At 45.9% G+C, this 14,970-nt stretch overlaps 1 protein-coding gene across 3 annotated transcripts in view; it reads right to left on the minus strand.

The window, feature by feature from the left end:
* The window catches only part of KIAA1328 (KIAA1328 ortholog), a 320,218-nt gene that overhangs the window by 79,281 nt on the left and 225,967 nt on the right, over positions 1-14,970 (minus strand). For all 3 annotated transcript variants that reach the window (XM_029060661.2, XM_039911486.1, XM_029060660.2), the window contains 2 exons: positions 10,464-11,128; positions 5,759-5,866 (listed from right to left, as the gene is read on the minus strand). In XM_029060661.2, the coding sequence (XP_028916494.1) occupies positions 5,759-5,866; positions 10,464-11,128 (773 nt within the window). The remainder of the gene's footprint in view (positions 1-5,758; positions 5,867-10,463; positions 11,129-14,970) is intronic.

Raw genomic sequence — 14,970 nt, forward strand, 5'->3', positions numbered from 1 at the left:
TTGTTGAAGATGTATTTCTTTAAAATCGCAGCAGTTTTCCTTCCTCCTTATTTTCGAACTAAAGAGAAACTACATTCTCAAATTTAATGTCATGATGTCAATCAAGATTTAGGTGTACGGGATTGGTTGGCAAAGAACTGGTTGCCATGGCCATATCCAGGCCCCCAAATTTGGTAAGTGTCCTGCAAAACCACGAAGCAGCATGGTCTAGTGGATAAAGCATGGGCTTGGAAGCCAGAGGATGTGGGTTCTGATCCCAGCTCTGCCACTTGCCTGCTGTGTGACCTTGGGTAAGTCACTTAACTTCTCTGTGGCTTAGTTTCCTCAGATGCAAAATGGGGATTCAGTACCTGTTCTCCTACCCATTTAGACTGTGAGCCCCTTGTGGGACAGGGACCGTGTCCAGCGCGATTAACTTGTACCTCCCCCAGCGCTTAGGTCAGTGCATGAAACATGGTAAACACTCAATGGCTATGATTTAAAAAAACACCCTGGCCCAGATCTCAGGCACAAAAGGTTCTTATTCCAAGGGCTGTCTCCTCCTCCCCACCCAGGCTTCCAAACAATCAACCTATCAATTAATCAATCAATCATGTTTATCAACTGCTTATTTTGTGCAGAGTGCAGTACCTAAATGCCTGGGAACAATCCCTGCCCATGATGAGCTTGCAATCTAGAGTATTAAAATAAGTTACAGGTAAGGGGCAGTAACCAGGCTTGAAGATAAGAGCTATGAGGGAAAAGGGAGGTAAGTACTACCTTGGGTAAGTGTTTAGGGGGTGAGGACTCAGGTGCATAGGTGATGCGGAGGGGTTGAAGGTGCAGTAAGGAGAGAAATAGGGTGGGGAGATAAAATATCAGTCAGGGAAGGCCTCCTGGATGAGATGTGATTTCACAAGGCTTTGATGTGGGGAAGAATAGTGGTCTGTCAAACATGATGGGGCGGAAGTCGTGGGCCAGAGGGAGAATGGGATCAAAGGATCAATCACAAGATTGAGACACAGTAAGTAGGTTGGCATTAGTGGAGTGATGTGTGTGGGCCAGGTTATAGTGGAAGACTAGCAAGGTAAAGTAGGAGGGGGAGAGCTGATTGAATGTCTTCAGCTGAAGGTCAGGATTTTCTTCTTGATGTGGAGAGGAATGGTTCACCATTAGATGATTTTAAAGAGTGGGGAGATGTTCGAAGTGAAGTTTCTCATGGGTAGGGTACATGTCACTTCGTAATTTTGTACTTCCCAAGGGCCTGGTATGGTGAACCTCAATAAATGATAAGTTGCGTGTTCTAATGGAAAGAGCCTGGGAGTAACAGGGCCTAGACTCAAATCCTGGCTTCACAACTTTTCTGCTGAGAGATCTTGGTCAAGTCAATTAACTTCTCTGTGTCTTTGGTACATCATCTGCATAATGAGGACTGAGACTGTGAGCTCCATCTGGGACATGGACTGTATTCAATCTCATTTAGTGAGTATCTACTCAGTGCTTAGTAAAGTGACTGGCACGTAGTAAGTGCTTAACAGTATCATCATTAAAAGATGGGGACTGTATCCAACCTGAGTAAGGTGGAATGTACCCCAGTGCTTAGTACAGTGTTGGGCATATGTAAGTGCTTAACAAATACCTCAATTATTATTACTACTACTTTTTACCTTGGTATCAGTTTATAGAATTTTCTTAGTTTGACAGCACATTACTAGCAAGCTATTTGCCACTGACAGGGTGATCACAACTTGTTTGTAATAAGCCAAATTGATGGAAATGTTGAAAGAGACTAAGAAGGAGATTTAAGTCTGGTTACCTTAGGTAGTAGCCAAAAATGGGATAATGGGATGAGGTCTAGTGGAGGAGAGGAGGAGAGAAGGAGAGAGAGAGACAGAGAGACAGAGAAACAGAGAGAAGAGAAGAAAAAGGAAAGGGAAAGGGAAAGACATGGAAACAATGAAAGAGGGGGGAAAGGGAGGGGAAAGGAAAATGGAAAGAAGAGAGTGGAAAAGGAGAGGGGAAAAGAGGGAATGGCTAAAAGGGGAAGGGGAAAAGAAGGGAAAGGGGGAGGCAGGATACAGTAGTGAGATGGGGCAAGGAAGGAAGAGGGAAGAAGGAAAGGAGAGGGGAAAATATGGTCAGAGAGGAAAAAGGGAGGAAGGAGGGAAGGAGGGACTCCTACCACCTGGATGAGGTGTGATGGTGGGAATCCCATTTTCCTGGCCCAGATGGGGAGGACCCCCAGTCCAGCTCCAGAGCACAGCAGAACAGAGAAGAGCACCAGAACCTGATGCTGGAGTGGTTTCTAATCTACTTCGGAGCATGGTGGAGGGCACTGGTGGCCTAGAGGGCACTGGTGGCCTAGACCATGTCAGTAGAATTACCAGGGGGACAGCCTGGGCCACGGAGCGCCCTGGACAAAAGTTGTGGGGTTCCCGCAGGGAAAGCACTGGGAGAATCACCCAAGCTCCAGGAACTGACCACTGGGGCAGTGGTGGCCAATTAGAAGAGAAGTAGAGGAAGAGACTGTCCAGCCTTCCTCTCCGCTCTTCTCTTTCCTCCTATTGCTTCTACTTTGGGATGGTGGCCACCAGGTTTATCGGTCAGTCAGTCAGTCACTTGTATTTATTGAGTGCTTACTGTGTGCAGAGCACTGCTGTACTAAGCACTTGGGAGAGTACAATATAACAGACTCATTCCCTGCCTACAACAAGCCTACAGTCCAGAGGGGGAGACAGACAATAATACAAATTGTAGATATGGAGATAAGTACTGTGGGGCTGAGAGGGGTGAATAAAGGGAGCAAGATGGGGTAACACAGAAGGGAGTGGGAAGAAGAGGAAAGGAGGCTTAGTCAGGGATGGCCTCTTGGATGAGATACACCTTCAGTAAGGCTTTGAAGGGGTGGTGAGAGTAATTGTCTGTTGGATATGAGGAGGGAGGGCACTCCAGGCCAGAGGTAAGGACGTGGGTGAGAGGTCAGCAGATTGCTTCCTGTTGAAAGAGGGACCGTAAGGTTTCTGGATGGAGTGGAGGCGGTTAGGGGGAGAGGAACCCCCAAATTCCAACCAAATTAACTTCTGTCCACGGTAAGAAGAAATCTCTCCAGAAGATGAAAACATGCTACAATGGTTCTACTTCAAATGGACTGACCTCTGGATTAAGAGTTACAGAAAAGAATGCAGTGAAGATTTGATCTCCTCCATCAGTTTCAGGCAGGGAGGAGAGGTTTGTCCTTGGATCGGTCCAAGCACAAATGTCGAGAATCTCATCTGCCGGAAGAGAGAAATGACAAAAGGGCCACTGTGGCTAGCCGACGTGCTGAATATAATAGCTGCTGTTGCTGTTGTTGTGAAACTGTCTGAAGAACACTTTTAAAGCTTGTCCCAAGTAAACCAGAAAAATCAACTCTGCTCCATGATTGCTTTGCAGGATCCTCTTTGAGGACAGAAAAAAAGAAAGGAGAGAAAGAGAGAGAGGATAAAAGAGAAAGAGAGAAGGAAGGAAGATGGGAAGGAAGGAAGGAAAGCACGAAGGAAAGCACGAAGAAAGGCAGGAAGGAAGGCAGGAAGGCAGGAAGGCAGGAAGGCAGGAAGGCAGGAAGGCAGGAAGGCAGGAAGGCAGGAAGGCAGGAAGGAAGGAAGGAAGGAAGGAAGGAAGGAAGGAAGGAAGGAAGGAAGGAAGGAAGGAAGGAAGGAAGGAAGGTAGAAGAAGGAAAGGAAAAAGAAAAAGGAAAAAAGGGAAAAGAAAGGAAAAGGAAGAAAGGAAGAGAGAAAATGCTGCCCTAAGGGAACTAACTGTGACTTTTAAAGGAGACACCTCATTTCTGAATACAATTACCTTTCCATAGTTTGGCACAGCTGTGCTAGCCTCTTGGCTTTTGTTTTCCATTATGGACTCATGTATTTGTTCTCTTTCTACAGCACTGATGTAAGAAGCCAGTGATGCGAGCTCCCTTGCCTGTGATTCTTCCCACAGATAATAGAGAATAAATTGCAATTAGATTTTGGTAATTGTATATAATTAGCTCAAAATGAGCTGTTAATTATAAAAAAATATGTTTTTTCAGTTCTTGATTATATCATTTATTTTTCTTCCAAATTTTTAATGCCTCACTTGAGCAAGTTTAATATTTTAAATACATCAAGTATTTTTTTAATACTAAGATCATTTTCCTTTGCAAATAAACAAAATTCAGTTTAAAATTAAGTTTTGTCTTGGGAGTTCTTTTGGCAAATGCATCCAGACTGCAAGGTAGAGACAGTGTCATTTCCTCCAGTCATCCTCGATCGGGTTGGCTAAATCTGCCGTCTGCCGGAGTCTCGGCAGTTCCATGGAATTCTTTAATAACCAAGCCAGCCTGTTCGGGGCCCCGGGGCCGTCCCCCTCGGCCCATCTACAGCTCTCCCCGGGATATCAGAGATGCTGCCGCTTCGGGAGCCAAAAGCATAAAGGAGACAAATGGACTTGTCTTCCTCGCCTCTTCCAGTCTTATATTAGACTAAATAATTTAAAGAGTGTTGAGCGAGTCACCTTTGCGAAAATAAGACAGAAGATGGGAAACAAAACTTTCCGATGGGTGGCTGCCAGGCATCTAAACAGGCTGCCAACTGCCTTAGGACTGCTATAATGCATATTCACTTTGAAAATCCACCATGGCCTTATCAAGGGCATCGGGATAAACAACCTGCGGTATGAACCTGAATGGGGTTTTGGGAAGGGACAGATGATCTAAATATATTTCTGCTTACCCTATGGAGGGGATTTTCTCCATGGATTATCCCTGTTCCTCACACTGTTAGTCTTTAGAGAAACAACTGATTAAATGAGGAGTAAATCAACCCTAATTGGGGTTCAAAAGAATTTCAGTGAGCCAAGTTTTGGCAGACTCCATATCAGGAAATGCCGAGGTGAGGGAACCCACGTAGAGTAATCACTGCCTATCTCAACATCCACTCTTCAAGGACCATTACCTGATTCCTCTGGCCAAAGCTCTTCAATCAATCAAACAAACAGTGGTATTTATTGAGGGCATACTAGGTGCGGAACACCGTACTAAGCACTTGGGAGACTACGACAGAATTAGCGGACAAGTTCTCTGCCCATAACGAGGTCACAGTCTAGAGGACTTCTTCTCAGCCTCCTCACTTCACCATTCCACGACCTTCTCTAATTAATTAATTGTGGTATTTGTTAAGCGCTTTACTATGTGCCAAGAACTGGACTAAACGTTGGGGTAGACTCAAGCTAATCAGGTCTAAGTAGAAGGGAGGACAGGCATTGAGTCCCCATTTTGCAGATGAAGAAACTGAGGCCCAGAGAAGTTAAGTGACTTGCCCAAGGTCACACAAGAGGTACGTGGTGGAGCTGGAAATAGAACCCAGGTCATCTGCCTTCCAGGCCTGTGCTCTGTCCAATAGGTCATGCTGCTTCCCCCGTTAAGCCTCTGTTAAACTGCTTTGATTTGGGTCTGGTGGTTCCTGCAGCTAACTCAGAAAAGGAGCTCTCCTTGTGGTCCCATGTATCTCTCGGGAGTTGCCAAATTGATAGGTTCTGAAATCAAACCAAAAGGAAAAGCTGAATCCTTTAGTGGGGCAATCAACTTCCTTCCCAGTGGTGTTCTCAATGGGTGCTCGTGGGTGGGGAGGAGGTGTCCAGAGCCACGCGAAACATGAAGACTTTGCAGGAGATGGGATGTTACTGACGGCAAGAGAAAAATTCAGATCCATCAAAGTGTTTGAGAAAGGAAAAAAAAGAACGATGTATCCAACGGGATTACCTTTGTCGCCCACCACTGCCATTTATCACCAGCCGTGGCTCTCCTGGTTTAACCGGCGCTTCATCAATGACCAATTCTTCTGAATTAAATGCAGCTTGGCCTCTAAACCTGGAAAAATGGATTCCGTCAATTTCAAATCCTGTTGAGACTGAGGGGCCTGGAGCCCTCTAGAAGGATGTTCTCCCACGTCTGGGCTCACAGCACTTAATCTCTGTCATATTAGGCAAGGAATCTTTCATCAATTCACTCATCTTTCTTAAGCACACACACACACACACACACACACACACACACGCACGCTTTTGCTCACAGCAGTTTCACAGAGGCGCTTTCATATCAAAGCATTAGAAGAAATTAATTTTAGAAATGTTGGTTGTGAACTCAAAACTTTAACTATTTATTTATATTAATGTCTGTCTCCCCCTCTAGGCTGTAAGCTCCTTGTGGGCAGGGGAACCTGTCTACCAACTCTGTTGTATTGTACTCTCTCAAGTGCTTAGATAGTGCCCTACAGACAATAGGAGCTCAACAAATCTCACTGATTGATTGATTGATTGATTGATTGTTTTCTTAAAGTGCTTTGCTCTATTTATCATGTGGATCCTGCCTCTTGTCTCTGTGGCCTGTCTCCTGACATTCCCTAGGACTCTTAGCCCCGGGCAGGCCAGGTATACTGCCTGAACTACCACTCTTCCATGGTATTCCAGCACCGAGAAAAGTTATCGATCGAACAATCAATCAGTGGTATTGATTGAGAGCCTGCTGTATGCAGAGGACTATCCTAAGCACTTGAAGCATAACAAAATTAGTAGACACAATCCCTGTCCTCGAGAAGCTTACACTCTATTAGATCCTACACGCAGTAGGCAATCAATCAATGGTATTTACTGAGCGCTTACCATGTGCAGAGCACTGTCCTAAGCACTTCAGAGAGTACAATACGATAGAGTTAGTAGAAATGATCTCTCCATTCCCCCACCCGCTCCACCAGGGTAATCAATAAATATTGTGGAACAAGTGAATGGATGAATTCAACAGTATTTACTGAGCCCTCCCCAGGACTGGTACTGGACAACAGGAAGTGGCAAACGCAGGGGGAATTCTGAGCCCGGTCGGATCTCTGGGATCAGAAACTCATGGGACCTGGTGATGAAAGCGCTTTTCTTTGTCTCTCAGTGTGTGTGTGGGAGTCGTGGTCTGGGCTTTTCATTTAAAGTCTGCCAAAGATTAAAATGAGAAATGGGAGCAGATTCCACTCCACTGTGCTCTTCTTGAAAGAAGCTAGCTAGTCTGGCTGGGTTAGCGGGAAGCAAAATAAAAAGCTGGATGGATGTTATGAGGCTGTTTGCCCACTCCAGAGAGAACCCAAGAGACCTTTACACATTAAGTTAGTGGAGTAAAGATTTTCAGCATGGCATACGGCCTAGGGGGAGAACATTAACAGGACAAGTAACTCATCAAGGTGTACCTCTGACATCCTCTTTGGAAGGAAGGAAGATCCTGTCCACAGCACTACAGTACTCAGGGGAAAACTTGGTATTCCAAGGTTCAGTCGCCTGCGTATTTAGCTTCCTTTAGTGGCTTGCCAAGGAAACATATTCCAGCTCCCTTCCCATCCAAAAGCAAGCCCTCTGGATGAGACAAATGACCTCTGGCTCCAGACATGACCACTGAAAGGTGTCAGGTGTGAGTCGTAGGGCATGCCTGAGCTCGTCGTGGGCAGGGAATGTGTCTGTTTGCTGTTCTACTGTGCTCTCCCAAGCACTTACTATAGTGCCTTGCACACAGTAAATGCTCAATAAATACAACTGAATGAATGAATGCCAGGCTCCTAATGGAATGGGAGCCGAGTCAGTAGCACCAGAAAACTCAGTCCCATTTAAGAGCCCCGACCAGGTCAGATCTTTTCTCTGGTAGTACATGCAGCAGTGGAAGCCAGGCTGCACTGCGCTTCACTTCTTAGCTAGATGTAGGGACCATGGGGCCCAAAGCAAAGCCATTTAACAGAGGTTAGCAGAGGCTTAATAGAAGGAAGCAGAGTGATCTGGTGGAAAGAGCATGGGCCTGGAAGGCAGAGGACCTGGGTTCCAGTCCCTGCTCTGCATGCTGGCCTGAACAATGGAAGAGAATCCTAAAGGGGGTGGTTCAAGAGGCATGTCGAGGCCTGGGAGCTGAGCGCTGAGCACAGGGAGAGTGGGTACAAGTGTGGGTACAGCCAAGTTGTAGCCCCCATGACTGTACTGTGTGGGCCGGAATTGTTGCACAGTACTCTGCTAAGCACTCAGTACAGTGCTCTGCAAACGGTAAGGACTCAGTTAATATCACTGATGATGAAGGCTCACCCTGGCAGAGCCAAAATGCTGAGGGAAAATCAGACTTCAGGGTAACCTGAACAGCCTCAAGCAAGGAGTCAGCTCCAACCCCCAAATAAAGCTGGGCATCCTTTAACAGAAACCTTTAGAGAAGCAGCGTCACCTAGTGGATAAAGCACGGGCCTGGGAGTCAGAAGGACCTGGGTTATGATCCTGGCTCTGCCACTTGTCTGCTATGTTCCTTGGGCAAGTCATTTCTCTTCCTCTTTGCCTCAGCAATCTCATCTGTAAAATGGGATGAAGACTGTGAGCCCCATATGGGACAGGGACTATGCCCAACCTGATTATCTTGCAGCTACCCTAGTACTTAGAACGGCACCTGGCACACAGTAATCACTTAACAAATACCATAAAAAAGAAAATAACAAGTTGGTTCACCCCCAGCAGAGTTAGAAAAAATATGCTTGTTTCTAAATCCAAGGAGGTGAGCTAAATTTTCTTTTATGGATTAGAGGATGACTGCAGATCTGACAGAAGTTTGTGTGGGATGAAGGTTCACTGAGAAGCTCTTGAGGCAAAATGGAAACTCTTTTGACCTACTCAGAATTTTTATTCCCTCTTAAAGATGTTTTGGCACCGAACTTGAGGTTTGCGGCAACTAAGCTTATTTGAGAAAAGGGCCAATACGCATACCCATTCATCTTCATGCATCAGACCTAGAACCGGAGATCCAGAAGGACATTCCCAGAGGTCATCTGGTCTAGTCTCCTGCCTCCAGGAAAATGGATATAAAATGTGCCAGAAACATAAAAGATCTCAAATACTTTATAAGTGCTTACATCACGCCTAACCATCCACAGTAGTCAAGAACCACAGGGGATGGGTAGCCTGTCCAATTGAAGGGGCCCGTGAGTAATTAGAGTAAGAAGACCCTAATCACTTGAACTAGGGTTATGGTATGGCAGTGGCTTCAGGGGAAGCAGGTCTCAGAGGACTTTAGTTCAGCCTCCTTAAAAAAAAAACATAAATTTTAACAGTTCCGACTAGGCTTGTTGGGATGGAGAAAAGGGGAGAATTTCTTTATGGTCCACAGGGATTTAGTGAGGTACCTGGAAGCAAAATGCTTCAATGCTGAATTTTGAGAAGAGGGGATGATCTTGTAAATATTGAGCCAAAGCGATCTGGGGCAGAGACCAACTTGAAAAAGTAGAATAAAAACAACTCTTCAAGAAGATTCTTAGTGTGCCTGAATAGAAAATATGGATACCAAGACAGCCATAAAATGTGTGGATCTCATGAAGAGGGAAATGGAAGCCTGGGGGACAAAGGATCCTTTCTGGATACTGACTGGACACTCCAGCTGCTCAAGCAACAGATTTCAGATGGAGTTTGCTCAAATAGGGGTAAGATCCAAAAACAATACCCCCCAGCATGAAGAGATTGAGAGGAAACATTACTGCCTTCATTTGGCTCCTCCACTGGAAAATGATGATTCTTTTTTCTAGGAAAAGCCTCTCCTTTTGTGTTTTTACTAGGAACACTTTAAGCTCACTGTGAGCAGGGAATGTGCCTGGTATATTGTACTCTCCCAAGCACTTAGTAATGTGCTCTGCACTTAGTAAGTGCTCAATAAATACTATTGAATGAATGAATGAAGGTTTGGCCCCGAACTCCTGTGCTCATTTGTATATATTATTTATTACCCAATTTATTTTGTTATAGAGGTGTACATCCCCTTGATTCTATTTATCGTGATAATGTTGTCTTGCTTTTGTTTTGTTCTGTTTTGCTCTGCTGTCTGTCTCCCCCGATTAGACTGTGAGTCCGTCACTGGGCAGGGATTGTCTCTATCTGTTGCCGAATTGTACATTCCAAGCGCTTAGTACAGTGCTCTGCACATAGTAGGTGCTCAGTAAATACTATAGAACGAATGAATGAATTACTGCCTTCATTTGGCTCCACTACTGGAAAATGATGATTCTTTTTTTTTCTATGAAAAGCCTCTCCTTTTGTGTTTTTATTAGGAACACCGTAAACTCACTGTGGGCAGGGAATGTGCCTGTTATATTGTTATACTGTACTCTCCCAAGCACTTAGTAATGTGCTCTGCATACAGTAAGCACTCAATAAATACGACTGACTGACCAATGGCTCTGCACACAGAAAGCGTTCAATAAATACGATTGAAGGAATGAATGAATTCTGCCGGAACCGCTACAGAGCACAAAGCAGAATGCCAGGGAGCTCAGTGGTGCCAATCCATGCCAGGGGGTGAGGGACCTACTAATCTACAAGAATGTTTCGATATAACCCCACCGCTCACGAATGCCCTGTGGCAAACATTCGAGGCCTGCCGCTGGACCAGCTAGGCGGCGATCATCAGCCGAACCCACCTGTTGTAATCCAACCTGGACTGGTGGAGCTGCTGCTGTTTCAGGAGAAGCTGGGTTTCCTGCTGAGCCAACAGATGCTGCAGACGCTCCTTTTCCACCTCCAGTTCCATTTTCTGAAGCAGAAGTTGCTGCCTTTTTTCTTCCGAGAGCCCCCTCCGATCATCGTCTCCTCTGGGTTCCGGGACCACGCAGCCATCCGGGACAGACGCCCGGGCAAACACACAGTAATTGCACAATTTGTCATGCCTCCTGGAATGCCCCTTGGCTACATGCCCTGCCTGCTGCATACCTGGCACCCGCTCTGCATCCTGGGGACGACTCCGCCCCCGGGACTGATCGACAGGAGGAGAACACGGTTCCAGAGATCCGTTCATCCTCTGGCCCACGGGGGTAGCCGCTGGCTTGGCGGGCGAAGGTTGGCGGTTACACTTCCCAGAGGAACGGCACTCTGCCAGACCCCCATCCAGGCTCTCGTGGGGACTACACACAGTCGCTGCCCTGAGAGAATGGTCATTTCGGCAGGGTTGAAGGGATCCTGAAGCAGAATTGGGGGGCCCTGCATTTGGCCTGTGGGAAGCTGGGAAATGGATCTGTGCCCTTGCTACACTCAGGTAAGAACCATCCAGTCCTAGAGGCAGAGATTGGTGAGGGTTTTGGTTCAGCACCTGAAAGGAAACAGAGGATCACCATTGAAGGCAGGGAACCATCGTGCAAAAACGGCTTTTACAGTTCTCCATAAACCACTGGCACACTTTGGTAAATGAAAACAACCGTGAGTCCCCTGAATTACAGCGATGCAAATCTCCCTTCCCTGAACTGAAAACGCTCAAGAGTCAGGGCTGAAACCGTTATCCCCGCAACCGGCCTTTCGCTTCATCGACACAAGGATAATAAAAACGGAACTACTGCCGGCAGGATCCTGAGTCGGGGTGAGATCTTTGAGGTTTCCAGAGGTGCGAATGGCTGGGATTACATAAAATCAACTTGAAGAGTGGCAAAAAACATTAAATGTTAATGGCTTAAAATGTTTAATTTTGAATACTGAGCCAAGAAATCCATTCGCCCGCTATAAATACACTTTGATTGGCCATTACCCAGCATGAGATCTGATGTAAAACATTTCACCTTGCACTGAATGGGATATTACTTACTGCTGGAAATTTGATGAGAGTTTCTTGCGCTATCTTTACAGAACGCAGATAAAACTGGACACTTTCGGTAAAATATGGTACAAGCATCAAAAGCTGTCATTTAAATATAAATTTGTGTCGATTCAGCTATAAATGCAAGTGATTTTTCTAAGAGGCTGGGCATTTTTTATGGCATTTGTTAGGCACTCATTATGTGCCAGGCACTGCACTAAGCTCTGGGGTAGATATGAGCTAGTCAGGTTGGACACGGTCCAAGTCCCATACATCACTCACAGTCGTAATCCCCACTTTACAGATGAAGGAAGTGAGGCCCAGAGAAGTGAAGTGACTTGCCCAAGGTCACACGGTAGATACATGGCAGAGCTGGGATTAGAACCCAGGTCCTCTGACTCCCAGGCCCGTGCTCTTTCTACTAGGCACGCTGCTTCTGCCCCAGACTGATAAAACTCTGCAGAAAGCAAACTGGCTGTAATTGCCGTTTGTCAGGCCAATTCTGGGGGAGCTCGTGGAGTCCTCATGGGGCGCTGAGCTCATGACTGCTCCATGCAGCACATCCATGCCCTCATTGTAATATAAAGCAGACCCACCCCATGGTTCATTCATTCATTGAATTGTATTTATTGAGCACTTTCTGTGTGCAGAGCACTATACTAAGCACTTGGGAGAGTACAATACAACAATAACCGATACATTCTCGGCCCACAATGAGCTTGGTTCTTCTTGGCACTTAAACCACTAGGTTGTGTTGCACCCGGAGCCTCGCCCATTATTCACCCTTCTGTCCCCGAGATCCCTTGTTAAAAATACAAAGGTTTAAAGAAAGTGTCAAGTGTCTTCCAGACAGCCAACCTGAGGTATATGGCAGGAATGAGCCTTGAGCATGTGGCCACTTGTAGGAAGAAGGTTAACGGAAATGAAAAGAACACAGAGGGGAGCTACTTGATTCAATTTGGTCTTCCTTGATCTGGGAGTCTGAAAATAATTCAAGCCACATTCTGCCTATCTCAACCTGGGTATTGCCCTTATTTCAGCCCCCAACCGCGCGTGTAAGTTCCTCTCAATTTAGCTCCCCTTCATGGAAAAGAAGAGGAATGTGATCTACACGGGACTTCTTTGATCGGCCAAGCGATGCTTAACTCCATCTTCTGCCTTCAGTACGACTGAGGATGGCATGAGGGGAGACTATAATGAGGAAATGGGGAGGCCTGATTGAGCAAAAGTGAAAGGGACTAGAATTTTCTTTGGGCCCAGAGCACTTACCAAGTACTTCCCTGCTAGACTGTGAGCTCCCTTCAGGGTTGTGAGCTCCTTGTGGGCAGGCTACCAAGTCTACTGAACTGCATTCTCCCAAGCACTTAGTGCAGCGCCCTGCACATGAAGCGCTCAAAAAATAAAATCGATTGATTTCTGGACTTGGGAGAAATCACAAAGGAGTTCACATTCTACTGAGCAAATCAAAATAAGGCTGAAAGAAAAAAATTCACAAAACAGCAAGCTACAGAAATCTTCATCACTCATGGCCAAATGTAATTGGTGCCGACAAGACACATACACACACACACACACACACACATCTTAGTGCTAAGGAACCTCTGAGTACCTTGAAAATCAATCAGTTAATCAATCAGTGGTATTTACTGAGCACTCGTGTGCGCTGGAGAGAGTGCTTTAACAATCAGTCGTATTTATTGAACATTTACTGTGTGCAGAGCACTGTACTAAGCATTTGGGAAAGTACAATATAATAACAAACGGACATATTCCCTGCACACAAGGAGCTCACGGCCCCTCCCTGCCTCTGTGCTCATTCTCTCCTCCCATCCATCCCCACCCCATTCCCCTTTAGTCTGCTAGTCTCTCTGTACCTGCTGCTTCCCCTGACAACCAGGGGGAAATTCAAAATTCCTGACTTGGGGAGAAAGCAAATAGTCTCTTTTCCAAACAAGTGAGAAGGTAAGGGATTAGAACCCAGCTCCTCCACTTTTTTGCTGTGTGACCTTGGGCAAGTCACTTCACTTCTCTGTGCCTCAGTCACCTCATCTGTAAAATAGGGAGTGAGACAGGGAGCCCCATGTGGGACAGGGACTGTGTCCAACCCAATTTGCGTGTATCCACCCCAGTGCTTGGTATAGTGTCTGGCACATAGTAAATGCTTAACAAATACCATTAAAATCAAATAAATAAATAAAAGGCTGAGAGCTGAGATTCTGGTCTTAATGTGTCCAGGAGCCGGGGATGGACACTTGTAGGGTCGGGGAGTGGGTCGCCGTCCTCTGATTAAAAAATCCCAGTTGACGGAGCATACAGCTGCTCATTTGGCTGGCCTGTCAGTGGATCCTCGGCCCAGAAACAGAGGAGAATGCCACTGGGGGCTCGGTGGGCCACTAGACGGGTCCTCGCAGATCAGAGAAGCAGTGTGGCCTAATGGATAGAGCACAGACCCAGGAATCAGAAGGACGTGAGTTCTATATCCTGCTTTGCCTCTTGTCTGCTGTGTAAACTCGGGCAAGTCACCTCACTTCTCTGTGCCCCGGTTAACTCATCTGTAAAATGGGGATTAAGACTGGGAGCACCAGGTGGGACAGATATGTCCAATCTGATTAGTTTGTATCTATCCCAGCACTTAGGACAGTGCCAGGTACATAGTAAATGCTTAGCTAATATCATATTAAAAAATATATATATGTGCCTCTCCACCCTGGTCGCAGTGTAATCTGGATCTAATTCCAGTTTTGCCACTTGTCTACTGTGTGACTTGCCCTTCAGTTACCTCTTCTGTAAAATGGGAATAAAATTCCCATTTTCCCTCCTTCTTAGACTACGAGACTCATGTGAGACAGGGAGTGAGTCCAATCTGATTGCATGGTATCTACCCCAGTGCTTACTACAATGCCTGACACACAGAAAGCACTTAAATACCATAATTATCATTACTACTGTTATTATTACTAGTAAGAATCAGAATATTAATCTGAAGAGGTGGGGAGGTTCTGGAGGTTCTGCATGAGTTGTTCCTTCCTCTCACTTTCTCTGCTTCAATTAATGACATCATATCTAGGAGGAAGTGATTACACCACGCATTTTGTTGAGGAGGCCTACAAAAATCAATTATCCTGGGGACCATTCCAAGTTTCAAAGTTTTCAGGTCAAACCTCCAGTGAGAACCATTCCTGCATTTCTGACCTAATCTGCCGTCCCCACCTCTTTTTCTCCTTCCCATCTCCATCCCCAAAGGGGAACTTTATTCAATGGCTGGTTTCGTTTAAAAGTAATGTCTACAGAAAGGCTCCAGAAGGGTTACAGCAACTGCTGAGGAAGTAAAGTGTCACTCATAATCAGGTCAGATTCCATGAGAT

This window comes from Ornithorhynchus anatinus, chromosome 3 (assembly GCF_004115215.2).
Source record: "Ornithorhynchus anatinus isolate Pmale09 chromosome 3, mOrnAna1.pri.v4, whole genome shotgun sequence".
NCBI classification, from domain to species: Eukaryota; Metazoa; Chordata; class Mammalia; order Monotremata; family Ornithorhynchidae; genus Ornithorhynchus; species Ornithorhynchus anatinus.